General features: G+C 38.0%; 1 protein-coding gene across 3 annotated transcripts in view; it reads right to left on the minus strand.

The window, feature by feature from the left end:
* FOXP4 (forkhead box P4) overlaps positions 1 to 16,758 on the minus strand; it is a 192,854-nt gene that overhangs the window by 131,710 nt on the left and 44,386 nt on the right. For all 3 annotated transcript variants that reach the window (XM_081323168.1, XM_081323169.1, XM_081323170.1), the window contains one exon: positions 8,555 to 8,771. In XM_081323168.1, coding sequence (XP_081179294.1) covers positions 8,555 to 8,755 — 201 coding nt within the window. In that variant the 5' untranslated portion in view covers positions 8,756 to 8,771. The remainder of the gene's footprint in view (positions 1 to 8,554; positions 8,772 to 16,758) is intronic.

Genomic DNA, 16,758 nt, shown 5'->3' on the forward strand with positions numbered 1-16,758 from the left:
TTCTCATCTGAGCTATTGTCACTGCAGATGCCATCTGTGTTCAAAACTTCCTCTGCCTTCAAGTACTGTCTCGCACTGGTGAGTTCCACAGGTTAATTATATACAGCATCAGAGAATGCATTTAAGTGAAAGCAAACATTATTTGGGATAACAATTCCAAGTGTGTGTGTATGTTGTGCACACATACATATGTCTACAGCCTCCTTTTACAGTTAAGTTACATAAATGGAAGGATAGACTTAAGCGACTATCTTTGCTAAATCTGCCTTTTTCTGAGAAAGTAAAGGACATTAAAGAATATTCATTTCTTCTATCACTTCTATCACTTCATTCAACTATATTGGAGGCATGGATAAGTTATACTCCACGTAGAGTTGTACAGCCCTCAGAATGCTACAAATCACATAACATTTTGTTAAAAAACATACACATTTTCAATAGGCACATTTTTCACATTATTCTTCTTAAAAATGCATAAAACCTCCATATTATTTAGCACACCTATTTCATATCTCAATGCATTCTACAAAGAGAAGATATAGGCTGAGCATTTTTTCCCCCTGTACTATGGAGACAATACTATGATCCTTGCATCTAAGGGGGAAAAAATTAAACTGCAGTTAATATTGCCCATAGTGATAGCAACAATCATTACAATGCTTCCAATACAAGAAAGGAGTAGGGAACATTACATAAATTGCAACAATCCTGTCCAAATGTATCTTGTTCAGTCTGATCCCACCATAATAGCGTACCTATAGGACTTGCATTTTAAAGCAACTTTCACTTTCCTTGCCTTTAGAGCACTTTTTTAGGGACATATGTTAGGCTTTCTACAGACCTTGTTGGTCAAGGAATTTCAGACTGTGGGGTCTAGGAGAAGAGTCTTTTCTGCTGTGGCCCCGACCTCTGGAACATCTTGCCACCAGAGGTGAGATCTAGCACAACCAATTTGGCCTTCTGGAAGAGCCTTAAAATCTTGGCTCTGATGGTTGACTTGGGGCCTCGATGGGAGAGCATTACGCTGGAGGTGGTTGGTGGACTGACAAGACAAGAGGCTACTACTATCCATGCTCTTAGTTTTTAGTCTTTATTAGTTGATTTCAATACTTTTGTATTTACGATTTTATGACACTGTAAGCCGCCTAGAGTTGCTTTGGCTAGTGAGATGGGGGGGGGCATATAAATTAAAGAAAGAAATATCTGCCTAATCAGATACAGTGAATGATACTAAGTATGCTGCAGAGAAGAGGAAAGGAAGCAAACATATTTCTGCACTTACTTTGAACAGGTAGACAAGCCATCTTATAAACAGAAAAAGCATTTAAACTTAATACAATTGCTTATATTTTCAAAAAGACATAATTTATAAATGAAAAGAAATTTGGAGAGAACTATCATCCACTTGGCCAGTTCATATGGAATCTAAAAATCCAATGGCTAACTAATCTAATTGAATGTTTCATAAGCACCTTTTCAAAATAACTGCACCACAGATCTTTGTGTAACCCTATACAAATAAGTGTAATAAATACATAAACATAGTATATGTTGCCTCTGAGTGGTACATGGTGAGGCTGAACATCTTTGGCATGCACAGTACAACATCAAGTCAAACTATATCATAGTATAAGCTCTTGTTTGGAAATATCTGGCAATTCCCACATTGATTGGGAGAGGCATTGTGTAAACATGACATAATTTTTCTTCTGTGAACTTTAATGGCCCAACCAATCAGCACCCCTCTCAGTAAAGGACTTTCTGCTCGTTGAGACTGCAGTACTTAGACCCCTAGTGAAATAGAGCCTACAAAGTAATTAATTGAATTACAGTGCCGAGATTCTAGACATTATTAAGACAGACTTTACTAAAGCCACAAGCACAAACACATCTGCAACAGGAGAGGGAAGTGCATCTCTATCATTCTGCAGGGCGATTCCAAAAAGCAGGACGCACACAATTTCCTTTCAGATCAGGAAAACAGAGGCTTGACAGAATAAGAAACGATTGTTAATCAGGTAATGAACTTATAGTGTTAGCTATTAAAGTATCATAGACATTTTTTATAGCTCTGACACTAATATGTATGGCTTAGGGAGGCAATCTCCAATATGGTTCAACTCATCGCTTTATTTAGTAAATGAGGAGGACATATTATGTTTTCTTAAACTTATTTTAGAAATGACTAGCCCTGATGATGTTACCTAGTTTGGGTAATGAAACATCTGCAAGAAAACAACCAAGTTCAGAAGCACCAAGGACCCTTCACTTATTTTAGAGCTAACTAGCATGTATTTATATATGCATACATATTCAGACACATCTGGGCAGTTACTGTGTAAATACTATGTCCACATGTATCCTTAAATACATACCTAAATGTCCAAGAAAAAATAAAAATGCAAGCAGAAAAATCCTTGTAGTTCCTACACTTTTCTTTTCTAGGCAGCAAACGTAGCAAGATCTGTACATACTTCTTTATTTAAAAGAACATATCAAAAATAATACAGGCTGCAGTCCAAGCATATTGCATTGTTGATTTTAAAAAAATCCCTTCTCAGCCCTATGTGGAGTATGTGCTTCCTCAACCTCAGGTCTTCTACCAGAGGCCTGGGATTTTGAGGATTCTGTTCAGTATCTTAAGCTAGTCCTAACACTGCACTCTTCTGGAAAGAGAGTTCTGATGTCATTCCTGGGCTAGAGATAGAACTAGAGACAGAGATAGAGCTATAGAGAAATATATATACACACACATGCACACACATCATTTCTGAACATGGGTAAATGCACATTTTGAGAGCGAAAACTCCCTTTGTGCACTTTTGAATTCACACAAAAAAATATCCTGACAAGATCTGCCTAAAATTTGGGTCAAAGGTATAATACATTAGAAAACATATGCTTTTTAAAAAATATATATCATGTTTTTGTAGGGCAAAGATCAGGGGAGGAATCAAAAGTAGCATAATGATTTAATCCCACTAGACAATTATCTGAATTTCTTTTTTTTTTTTTTTATTGAAAAGTTTTAAAATACAATTTTCCCTTGAAAAACCCCCCTTCCCCCTCCCTCCTCCCCCCCTACTTCCCCTCCTCCCCCCTCCCTCCTCCCCCCCTACCTCCCCCCCTCCCCCCCCTACTTCCCAGAGCTGAATACAAGGTATATATATATAAAAAAAAGCAAACCTAAGCAACCATATACTAACAACTATAAATTCTAAAATCCATCACTCTCTAGCTTATATAGGATAAAACAAACCTTAACAATATTAAATATATATATATAAAAAAAAAACTAGAATAAGAAAAGGACACTCTCTAGCTTATATAGAATGGAACAAACCTTAATAGTATTAAACATATATTAAAAACAAAAAAAAGGAAAAAGAAAAAAAAACCCTTCTCAACCCTATACTTATCCTAAATAAACTCCATCCATTTTATCCATTCCATGATATAACATTCTTACAAATAATTTTCCAAATTAACCAAGGATCCCAAATCAAAAAACTTTAAAGTCAACTCTTCTGTAATCGACCATTCCTCTTCCCGTACCACATCTATAATTATTCCAAACACAACAAAAAAGAAAAAAAAAATTGCAAACAAAACTTGAACTTTAATCCAAAAAAGCTCACCCTTTCCACAAAACCACCAAATATAGAAATATATTGCGTCTACACCCAAATCTTTTCCCCCCTCCCCTACTTGACTACTTGACTATATCGTAAAAGTTCCAAAGACTTCTGCGATTCCTGCTACTTTCTCTTCTTAGATCGTTTTGCAGCAGCACGCGTCACCCTCTGTTTTATAGATTCATCCAACGAGGTTGTATCTTGATCTCCTCCAACACCGTTGTCTTCTATCTGACCATCTTCGGCCTCTTGATGCACTCCTTCTCCAGATCCCTTTCCAGCTTCCAAAAGTGTTAATGGCGTTGCATTTAAAACATTATTGTAGAAATCACGCGCTTGCATCACAGTAACCAAACGGTACTTTTTACCTTCATGCGTCACCATCAACCCCACTGGGATCTCCCATCTGAACCTTATATTTCGTTGCTTGAGCTCTTGCACAAGAAATGTAAAATCCTTCCTTCTCCTTAGAATCTTTGGAGGAATTTCTTTTAAGACCAAAACTTCTTGATTAGCAATCATAACTTTAGTATCATAAGCAGCTTGTATAACTTCATCTCTAGTTTCCCTTTTTGCAAAATATACCACCACATCTCTAGGCAACTTCCTCTGTCTGGCAATCCATGAATTCACACGAAACACTTTGTCCATGCCTCCTTTTATTTCAGATGCTGGCTGTTTCAACACTATTTCAAAAGCCTCAGAAACCAGCTGCTTTAGATCTTCCTTAGTATTCTCCTTTAAGCCTCTAATTCTAATGGCAAACTGCATCTGGAAATATTCAGCAAGACACAGTTCCTTTTCCATTTTATTTTCATTCTCCAATACTTTTGCTTCTAATATAGCATTCTTTTGAGTCAAGTCTTCTAGCTTTTCCTCCAATTCTTCCACACACCGAGCCACTTTACACACTGAAGTCAAGATGTCTACCCTCATCGCTTTGAGCTTCTGTTCCATTCTCTCCTCCATTCTCTCCTCCAATTTCTCCAATTTCTCCTCCATCTGTGCAAATCTAATATTAATTGATTCCAAAATTACCTGGGTATGTTTTCCAAGAGCATCTTGTAAGTCCTTTGATGTCAATACATCAGGAGGATGCAGCGCCTGCAATAATGATTGTTGCACGGGAGAAGTTCCAGCACTCCGAAGAGTTTTAGGGGGTGGTTTAGCCGCCATCTTTTACCAAATATGACGCACTTTCACTTCAAATTTGTAATCCAAAAAAGTCCATCAAGCTGGAGAGTAAAACATAGTAATCCTCTTTACCATTTCCTCTTGTATCGCTCTGCCTGCTCCTTTAAATCATAGTCATTCCTTCAGGCAGGGGTGGTCGCAGACGGCTGGCTCTGCTCCAAGAATCAGGAGCAGAGGCGACGGCCAGCTGGGAGCAGCCCAGGCTACGGGGGAGTTCAATCCTTCAGCCGCCCAAGCCATAAGCTCAGGCGGCCCTGGAGAACTCTACCCCTACCTGGGAGCTCGCCCCCTCCTCTTCTCCCGAGGAGGGGGCTTCGGATTCGCCCGAAAAGCTGATCGGCGCTGTTTCGGGCGAAAAAAACAACAGCTGAGCCGCGGGCAGCCCGGGAAGGCTCCCTCCGTCGCCGCGGAGCCACCGGAAGTCAATTATCTGAATTTCTTGTGAGCAAATGGAACTTACAGAAGCACGGTATAGTCAATCTTTCAAACAGGGGATAGTAGGGATTTATGACATAGCCCATAAAGCTGATCTAAAAAACCAATAACTACAAGATGGAACTATAAAGTGATTTATTATAAGCTTAGGTAATTGAAGAGCAAGAGATTGTAGATAGGAGCAAATGAATAATTATTTGATTATTTGATAAAAGTATATACAATCTCTATGTAAGGTTTCAAACAACTGAGGTGCTTTGATAGAAATCTGTGCGAAGCACTTCTTCAAGACTTCTTTATAAAGCAACATGGCCTTTTGCTTCTAAAAGCAAAGAGGCCACATTATTTTTTTCTCATTTCTGAGGTCTCTTTAAGGCAGCGGTCCCCAGCCTTTACAACTTGGTGGCCCAGCGGTGGGGAGAGGGGAACTGGCTCACTGCTTGTGCCACTCACGCAAGTTGAGCTCTGCACACACATGTGCACCAGGCAGCCATAACTATTCATGCAACAAAAATGTGGGTGGGGTGTGGGGGGGTTGGCAGCAGTGCCATTCTGCTGATTGAAATAAAAACAGGCTATTGAGTGAGAGAGTAAATAATTCCAATATACGTTTCATATACATTACTAACAAATCACTTCTTTTACACCCTATAACTGGATGGTATTATGCACGTGCGCAAGTGCTCACCTGCCAGTTCCATGGCCCAGTTCTGAAAGGCTCAAGGCCCGGTAGTAGGCCACTGCCCAGGGGTTGGGACCTCTGTTTTAAACTACTCATCCAGTTTTGTATTATCTGCAAATTTGATAAGCAATCCCTCTCCTTCTTTCTACAATTTATTAATAAGAATGCTAAAGTGAATCAGTCCCAAGAATAGAAGTCTGCAACCTCAGTTCAATGCATTGAGAAACTATAATGAGTATTCTTTAACTACAGTTTTGAAGACAACTGCAGAGTAAGCTAACAGAAGAATCAACTGGATGAGATATTTAAGTGCATTTCTATATGTAGATACTAATTATCTAACTAAGCCATAAGTTATCTATGTATTTGAAAATTTTACCAACTATTTCTTGATTGATTACACTCTCACTATGATAGATAAGATGAAGTTATGCTTGGTAAGTAGAACACTTGGCTTGGGAATTTATTTATTTATTTATTTTATTGAATTTGTATACCGCCCTATTCCCGTAGGACTCAGGGCGGTTTACAAGGCAGTTAAAACCATGAAATACAAAAGTTAAAATCAATTAAAACAATTAAATTAAATTCAAGCCCCAAGAGTAAATCTAAAACCCAGTTAAATTAACAACCCCACAGTCTGGACCAAACAGATCAAAGAGCCAAGTTTTCAGGTCCAATGTTATCAAATGCCTAATAAACAATGTAGCAAGTACATATTACTTCACAAACAGTTCTAGAATCACTGGGACTGCCATTTTCAAATGTGCAGGCAAAGCAAAATTAACAGAAGTCATCAGCATACAAAACAACTCATACACAGCAATGTAACAACCACATACAGTTGTGTAATGCAGAACTACATTGACAGGCATTCAGTGTCAACTGCTATTAGAATCCTTTGGCTTGGAGAGAAGAGGGTAAATGGATGGATAGATATATGGACAAACAGCAAGCAAGCAAACTGTCCCTCTTAAGAATTCCAATAAGAAACAATGAATGCAAATGATACTTGGTCCATTTTTATGTACTTAATATAGCTACAGGATAAGGGAACTTTAACTATACCTCCCCAACTGTGTTTAAAAATATCCCACACTGTTAAAATTAGCCATTGGAAATGGCAAATTATTATATTTATGATGCCCTAGGTACATATGTGGATGTTTTGATATGTTTATTGTTTGTGATGCCACCAGTGACTCTGCTAATGAACAGAAGTTTTCTAATTGCAAGTTATTCAAATAATCTTTAAATCCTTTTGGAAGATTTTGCCTGGACCTTATCTGGCTGCAACTACACCAAATTACACAACTGTTGCATTACAACATTTTTGCTGCAAGCAGAAGTTGCTCACTGTACTGCTTTGAATGGTTGAGATGACAGGTAGCATTTTCTATTGGTGGAATCTGCAGTTATTTGGCAATTTTCTTTGGGGACAGCCTTCTCTTTCATTTTATTCAAATGGTAAATTGAGCAAGTAGGAAATTGGGGAAGTGGGAAGGAGGAAGATGGGTGGTTATGCACACACACAAACATACAATATCACATTTACAAGTGAAGTGCTCTCAACTCTATAGTTAATAAGTCTTCAAAGTAAGGCAATTATATGTTCATGAACTTTTTAACTGCCTCTGCATAACAACAATACACAGCTATCTAAAAATAAATAAAGAAATATAAGACTTGGAGATGCAATATGTTTACATGCATGTTTTCTTGATGTGTTACATTACATCAGAAGTTAGGATAGGCTATTACTAACGTGTTTATTTTCACTGCTTTTTGAAACATGAAGTACCATTTCAAATTAATGTTTGCTCACGTCTTCACCTATAGAATAATTATTCAAATATGTACTAATGAATGCTTATTAAGTTATTGACTATAGTAACTGAAATGAAAAAAAAACTTTACACTTTACAATTTTGTTTTTGCAAAATTTGTTTGAAGCCATTGTTCAAACGGTATTTATAAAACAAACTGAAGAAGCACAAGAGTTAACAGTTGAACAATAGTTTTAATGAAACCAAGCACAGGGATAGAGAGCATAAACACGTAACTAAACTGACAACTCCTTTTATAAATAAAAAATGTAGGAAGTGTTGGAATATTTCTAGTGTTTATGGCCATTTCAAATGTTTTTATTTTGTCACCAAAGCAGTATTTCTAAGGATGCCCACATGTGGTTTCTGAACTACATAGGGGAACAACTTGCACCAGGTTTGTATCTTAAATCCTGAAATCTTAGCAAGATTTCTTAGTAAGGAGATGCGCTCAAATAGCCCCATGGATGAATGTTTATGTTAAAAACATCACCACACCAACAAAGAAGTGTCATGATGAGAATGATTCTTCTTACCCAGAAGTAACATGTTTATGAATGCAAAAAAACAACCAAATATAACGTGAGACCTACCATCTCCAGGCTATTCACCTGATTTATAACTTTTCTATTTGCATTTCCATTATCTGCAATTCCATCAGAAAGCAGCACAGAAGTCAAAGAAAAGAAGAGGGAAATATTCCTAAAGTTAAGACCTACTTAACTGAAGGGAAATGAGAGAGAGAAGAAAGGAAGAAAATGAAAAAATCAAGTCCACAGTACCTGCTGCTGCTGAAAATGGAGGAGTTCCACTGGGCTCATTTCTCCATTGGTTTCTCCACTGGCTCCTCCCTCTCTTCCACATCCTCCTCCACCTCCTCCACCTCCTCCTCCTCCTCCATCAGTCGGATTGTTTAGGCTGCTGACACCATTTTGACTGGAAGGAGTAGAACGTATTGTCTCTGAGGCTGATTCAACCATCATGACTTGCTAGCAGCACCTTTATAAAGAAAGAAGTAACAAGATATCTAAGCAAAGATATGAGCTGCAGGTTCCAAATTATGCTTGAGGATAGCATTCTAATAGGTGATGTTTTATTCCTTTATCCTCTTTGCAAAGGAGATTTGCAGTTGTATTTCAGAGAATAAGATTTATACACTGACTATTTTTGTGTTTAAAATATAGGTTTTTGACCCATTTGCTATTATTGAATTTATAACCAGATTATAGATTCCTATCCTGGTTAAATAATTTCTGGTGTACTACATCTGTGATAATAAAACTAATAAAACAAGGCCATGAATGCCAACATTACCAATCAAATAAGAAAGGGAAATTCAGGACTGTTACAGATGGAAGACAGTGATGTCACGAGGGTTTAGGACAACTTGCCATGGACAACTCACCATGGCCAACTCATTGTGGCCAACCTGCCACAGGACAAAAGTCATACTAAAATCAAAGAAATGATGGAATAGTGTCATTAAAGAAAGGATGCAAAATAAGGGACAAAATGAAATGTAAATAACAAAAATTAAAATATATATTTTTAATTATTTTAAATAATTAAATTAAATTGTGGAATTGTCCCATAGAGAGTTGTCCCTTGGCAAGTTGGCTGTTGGAAATTGTCCTGCAATAAGTTGGCTACAGTGAGTTGGCTGTGGCAAATTGGCCATGATGAATTGGCTATGATGAGTTGACCATGGCAAGCTGTCCCATTCCGATATAAAGAAACCTCTCCCTTGTATAAAGTTCTTTGACAGAGGTATAGCAAATTGTACAATAAACATGTAAGTGTGAATTGATGATGCTCTCAGTTTAATCATTATATTGTGGAGTCTTTTACCTAGCTCTCCAGTCACCACAAAAATTGTTTGAAGAAATGACAATTTCACCAGAAAGCAAGAAGATGGTTCAAAAACTTTATCTTTGGAAAAATTCTGCCCCTTTTATATAGTACTACTTAACAAATACCAAGCAAATATCATGTGTATTATTGAACATGAATTTTATTCCTATCTTTTCTTTTTCTTTCTTTTCTATAACTTGTATAATCCTATGTCACCAAGAAGCAATTATTATTATATTATTGTTATGCACCAGCCAGCTAGGTGGCTATATAATTTTATTAATAAAATAAAGGTATTAAAGACAAAACTAGCCAATATCCATGTATAAGGAAATATAAAGAAATGTTTTAAGTGCAAATGCTGCACAAATCTTTCAATAGAATGTTAGACAATATAACATCTATTATAATTAACAAGGGGATCATAAAATATTTCAGTCAAGCACACACACCAATATCCCCACTTCAGCATTCAGCATACTAAATTATCTACATTGGGTAATAATCTGCTCTTGAAGTACATACAGCAAGAACTGGGCAATTTATATAGCAGTAGTATAATACAATGAGAACCACTACCTCATGAGATCTTACAGATAAAACCCAACTTCTCAATCCAAATTAATAGAGACAGAGTGTTGTTCATTTGCATTGTGTTCAAGCATTGTTAACAAAACAGGCAGTAATGCACAACTACTGATATGTGCAAATTGTACAAAAACATTGCAACAAACAAGGGCATACATTCAATTTCACAGCTACTAAGATTGTTGGCTGAGCGGGTACAAAAATAGCTAGGAAAATGGTTGAAGCTTGGGAAACATGCCCCTTGTCAGTCAACAGGAGTGCTGATTTACCATCCGCTTATCAGGTACTTAAGAGCAAAGGATGTGGCAGCACAAGGAAACAAGAGCCAACAACTTAATAACCAGCCAACAATAACCCAATCAACAACTAAAAAGCTACACATAACCAGGCACCACATAAATATTACCCATAGTATAGCCCAAAGCACAAATTCTGTGAGAGGGAAGTTCCCCGAGGATGGGCTCCAGCATGAGTCTGAAAACTCGGAAGACTAAACCTCTGGTCCCAGTGACTGACCCAGACTGGATCCTGGGAAATGTATATTTGCCTTCATTCTTTATACAGGAACACTTCTGGATGTAAACCAGTGAGAAAGTGCTTGATCAAAAGCATCTGTAGGTAACCTAACATTTGTCCAACAAATTTCCTAAAAAGTCCTATTTGTAGACAGTATTCAAATTAGGAAGAGCCAAATTGGTGTGGTGGGTAGAAGCCATGAGGCTAGAAGATGGGAAGCTGTGAGTTCTAGTTCTATCTTAGCCAGCTAAGTGATCTTGGGCCAGTCTGTCTCTCTCACAGCCCTAGGAAGAAGTCAGTGGCAAACCACATCCAAAAACTTGCCAAGAAAACTGCAGGGACAGTCTCTAGAAGCAAAACACTGATTTGAAAGAATACACACACACATATCTGAAAGCACGCATGGTGTCTTCATAGACACTATCAGGTAGTTAGGAAACTATTGTAAAAGGAGCTTCAGAACTCTCATATTAGTAACACTTTGCAGGAAGGATTCTGGGCAGAGACAGTGAAAGTAAATGAGTAAAGCTGGGAAATCATCTATCATGAAAAATGTTGCTCCAGCTTTCTAATTCAAAGTTTTTATTAGAGACAAGCAATGCTATATTGAAAATGTTAGGTTAAAAGAAACTGTGAGAAACTGTTCCAAATACAGAAGAAGATTCCTCATATGGTGTCAGCAGATATATTTACCTATAGCTACCATAATATGCAACTATGACTGTGCTAGTGAAGATAAGAACTGCATGCCAACACAATTGGAGAGGAAAATAGTTAGGAAAGCTGAGAGTTTACATTTTCTACATCACAAAATGTTTGTGAAGACAAAGAATCAGGAGAGAAACAAACACGCAAGCGCACACATAATTATGACCAAAGATACATGATTCTTCCAGACACAGGACATAAAGATGTTCATTTATTTGTTAAATATGTATCCCACTTTTCCTCATTGAGCTCAAAGCTGCTTACACAGGATTCTCTGCTCCAATTCCTCTGACCTCAAGGATCAATTATATTCAGTGGGTTGGGCTGAGAGAATGTGACATGTCCAAACTCACCAGAGTGTTTCCATGGCTGAAACCAAACTTGAGTTTAGGTCTTCCCAGTCACAGTGCAACATTTCACCATTATATCACACTGGCTCTCAACACCTCTCTACTCAAAAATTGCAAGAAAGTACTTAAACAGCATAAAGAGGTTAACAGTGGGAAAGACTGCTCACTTCTTCAAAACCATTAGCACACCATGTCATGCGAGTTCATTATTAGGAAAGACAGTCATACTTGAATTCTCCAATATAGTAACAGAGTAATTCTACTCCCACCCTTTATAGAAAGGTTCAGAATATCATCCAATTTTAATTTTTAACATTAAATAGTGCCAATAAGGTTTTATGTATTTTCCCATTAAAAACCTCTAAACTGTAAAAGGATAGTCTCCATTACAACTTTTAAAAACTAGGAAGGAGGGGGAGGAATGGAGGAATTCATTTCTCCATGTGTCAATCCTTCCTCTCAACTACATTAGGGCTTAGAATGAAGAGAAACAAAAAGCAAACTTGCTTGCCCTTATGCTGCCCCACCCCCCATGGTAAAATGAGAATATAAATTCCCAATCATCAATTCCTTCTCTCAGTTAGCTCTGTACACAGACAACAATCTTCATTACTGCAAGATCCATAAGGTCTTGCTGTTCTCCCCTGCTTGGGATGAGGCAATACACTTCCCAGTTCGAATGCATGATCTTGGGAAAGATAAAGCTTTCCTAAACGGTTGGACAATAACAACTTAACATTTCTCCCACTCCCCTCTCACCAAAGCAAAAATACCCAGATCCTTAAATGCAAAATACAGTGCAGAAGAAATTTGGAAATTTTACTTTTATTGGTCCCAGACAGTCAAACAAATAATTTTGAAAGTAATTTGTGTGCTTTGCCCTCAGCTCAAACCACAGTCAGTATCATGAGATGAACACGAATCTGAAATGGTTACTTGCTGAGCAAATTGCCAGCAAGGCTTGCCTATCGTAAGAATTGTCTCTGGATAGTCCCAGCATTTGGTACCAGTATGTCTTTAATATAGGAAGGCTGGAAGAGAAGGGAGCTTCAAAGAAGTCCTTGCTGCTCTTTATGTTCTGAAGTTGAAACTCTTGAAGGTGTTTTCAAATCATGACCAGTATTTTCCTCTACCACTACTAAAATGAGTTATTCATCTACAAAATAAAAGCAGACTCAAATATGTATTCAAAGTATTTCGGTAATCTAGCAAACTGAAATTTAAGGAAGAGATAGAAAATTTGTAGCTCAGGGTTGAACTGTGGGGTCCTCAGTGCTCTCTGAGCTGGGTTATTTTCTTGCAAACATTTCATTACTCAACTAGGTAATATCATCTGAGGAGGAAATGCCAATCAATGAGTAATTTCTGCTATTGTAATTACGTTCAGAAGTCTAGAATCAAACTAACAGCATTAAAAAACAGACAGAAAGACAGACTGGGATTTTTTTCATTTTCTTCCTCTATAAAGGAAACAGTATTCATGCTTCCTTCAAGACTGCTGTTTTCTAGATTACATGAGGCACAAAGCCCACACTTGAAACTGATCAGACAAGTAGTCAGCAAGTTTGAAAGCAAAAGGAACAGAAGAAGAAGGGGTGGGATTTGCTACCTTTTCCTTACTGCATGTGGATTTTGCCTTTTCTTTTTTTTTTGGCACGACAAACTGGGAACAACATAATTGCTGAAATGTGGCATGTAATAATAGCTATTCAGAAGCTATCATTCATATTAAACAGGGTGAAGCAAGCTTCTAATTTGCATGTTTGAGATTATATGCATTTCAAAAGTCATTTCCACAGGGTGTATGAATGACATTAATTCACATGTGGAGTTGTCGACTCCCTCCTGTAACCCTTCACACTATCAAGTACACACAGAGGGACACAGAATGACATACTTGTACATACTTCAAGGACAGAACATTACTGTAACTTGGTTTTATGGAAAATATACATTTCTAGTTAACAATATTATGCTGGATAAAGGATAAGATGAAATCAAACAAAAATTCTTGGAACACAGAAGTTACAAAGTTATCAGAAAAGATAGCAAACATTTTGAAAACAAAATGCAAACCCACCAACTTTACTTTTAGCATCAATGTGTTAACTCTACATGTTGCATAATCATATACTGAGCTCATAAAAAACTACCCGCCATCGTGTAAAGCAGGGTCCCCAACCTTTCTGGTTTGGCAGCCCGGTGGGAAAGGGAGGGGAAGGTACCTTTATGCACGCATGCACACACATGCAAAAGTGGCTGCATGTGTGTGCATGCAAATGGGGCTGTGAGCATGCACACTCTGCAAATGAGGCTGTTAGTGCCAGAGCGAAGCTTGTGGCAACGCTGCCGCTGGCACAAGGGGGGTGTGAGTGCACACATACATACATTCAAAGATCCTGGAGCACTGGGGAACTACCAGAGGACTGGAAGAGAGCTGATGTATTTCCCATCTTCAAAAAAGGGGAAAAAATAGATCCAGGAAACTACAGACCTATCAGCCTGACCTCAATACCTGGGAAGATTCTGGAAAAGATAATCAAACAACAAATCAGCGAACACCTTGATGCAAACAAAGTCATCACTAAAAGTCAACATGGGTTTGTCAAAAACAGATCATGCCAGACAAATCTTATTACATTCTTTGACCAAGTGACAAAATCAGTGGACCAGAGGAACGCTGTAGATATAATTTACTTGGACTTCAGTAAGGCATTTGATAAAGTAGATCACAACCTACTACTTGATAAGATAGAAAAATGTGGGTTAGATAGCATTACCACCAGATGGATTCGTAGCTGGCTGACAGGCCGTACTCAGCGTGTGGTCCTCAATGGAACCGCATCTACATGGAAGGAAGTGTGTAGTGGGGTGCCCCAGGGCTCTGTTCTGGGCCCAGTGCTCTTCAATATCTTCATTAATGATTTGGATGAGGGGATAGATGGGGAACTCATCAAATTTGCAGACGACACCAAGCTGGCAGGAATAGCCAATACTCCAGAAGATAGGCTTAAGATACAGAAGGATCTGGACAGACTCGAACACTGGGCACTATCTAACAAAATGAAATTCAATGGTGAAAAAAGTAAGGTTCTACATTTAGGCAGGAAAAATCAAATGCATAGGTATAGTATAGGTGGTACCTTGCTCAATAGTAGTAACTGTGAGAGGGATCTCGGAGTCTTAGTAGACAATCACTTCAATATGAGCCAGCAGTGTGCTGCAACTGCCAAAAAAGCCAACACAGTGCTAGGCTGCATTAACAGAGGGATAGAATCAAGATCAAGTGAAGTACTAATACCACTTTACAATGCTTTGGTAAGGCCACACCTGGAATACTGCATCCAGTTTTGGTCACCACGATGTAAAAAAGATGTCGAGACTCTAGAAAGGGTACAGAGAAGAGCAACCAAGATGATTAGGGGGCTGGAGGCTAAAACATATAGGGAACGGTTGCTGGAATTGGGTATGTGTAGTTTAATGAAGAGAAGGGTGAGGGGTGACATGATAGCAGTGTTCCAATATCTCAGGGGCTACCACAAAGAAGAGGGAGTCAAGCTATTCTCCAAAGCATCTGAAAGCAGGACAAGAAGCAACGGATGGAAACTAGTCAAGGAGAGAAGCAACCTAGAACTAAGGAGAAACTTCCTGACAGTTAGAACAATTAACCGGTGGAACAACCTGCCTCCAGAGGTGGTGAATGCTCCAACACTGGAGGTTTTTAAGAAGAGACTGGACAGCCATTTGCCTGAAATGGTATAGGGTTTCCTGCCTGAGCAGGGGGTTGGACTAGATGACCTCCAAGGTCCCTTCCAACTTTATATATTATTATTATTATTATACGTACTGGCCAGCCACTCACACAGCCCGGTGGCCAAGAGGCCACAGGCCAGTAGAGGGCTGTAGCCCATAGATTGGGGACCTCTGGTGTAAAACCAATTGTCAGAAAGAAAACTTGCTCTATCATTTTTCTTTACCCAGCAGTAAACATGACCAATATTGTCTTAAGATGTATATACAATTTAACTTCTTGTTTTATATATTTCTACTAGCCTTTTTGTTCCTTTCCCTCAGTTTTTTAAAAATAGACATTTTATTTGAAATACGTTTTTATAACATTCATTACTACATAAATATCCACAGAATTCTCTTATATCTCTCATACAAGGTGGAGTATACCTTCCAAGGGATGTGTTGCTACAATTCAGATATATTTTACAACAAATGCATTGTTGTTTACATTTTCCATGGCTAGATTTAAGGCTGTACTTGAATGAGAATATATATAATGGGCAGATAACATGAAAGACAATCAAGCCATTCATTATTCATTATTGGTATAGCACTGGATTCAAGGATATAATCATCAATAGCACATGTAACAAGCCTTATTTTTTTAATGCATTTCTTGCATTTACAATATAATAATAAAAAATCCAAGGAAGCCTACAATATAAATTCAATTAAAAATTGTCTTTCACTCTCTATAAAGAATATTGACATGTATCATGTATGAAAATAGACAATTCAAAGCATCTTTTATATACAAAAATGGATATAATTGAGAGGATTACAAAGACTGGTATGGGATAGGGATGGCATTTTCTTAATGCATCCAGTGTAGGCATTATCTAAACTTGTATTTTAAAATCAAAATGGGGTGGAGGGGGCTGGAGCCTTGCCCACAATGTGGTGTTTCAGAAGGTGGCAGCACATAACTGACTATGTCTGGATTTGGAAGCTAAGCAGGCTCAGACTTAGTTAATACATGGATAGGAAAGTAAGTAAAGGTGAAAAGAGCCTGGCTGAAGATTGCAATCATGGCAGACCCAGAAGGAAAACATACGGTTGAAAAATCATACCAGAATTGTCACTGCCTATTTTGTATAAACTCTGAAAGGAAGAGCACATGGTCAACATGTAGAACAGACATGTCAAACACAAGGCCCGGGGGCTGGATCCGGCCCGTGAAG

This window comes from Vipera berus (assembly GCF_964194415.1).
Source record: "Vipera berus genome assembly, chromosome: 3".
NCBI classification, from domain to species: domain Eukaryota; kingdom Metazoa; phylum Chordata; class Lepidosauria; order Squamata; family Viperidae; genus Vipera; species Vipera berus.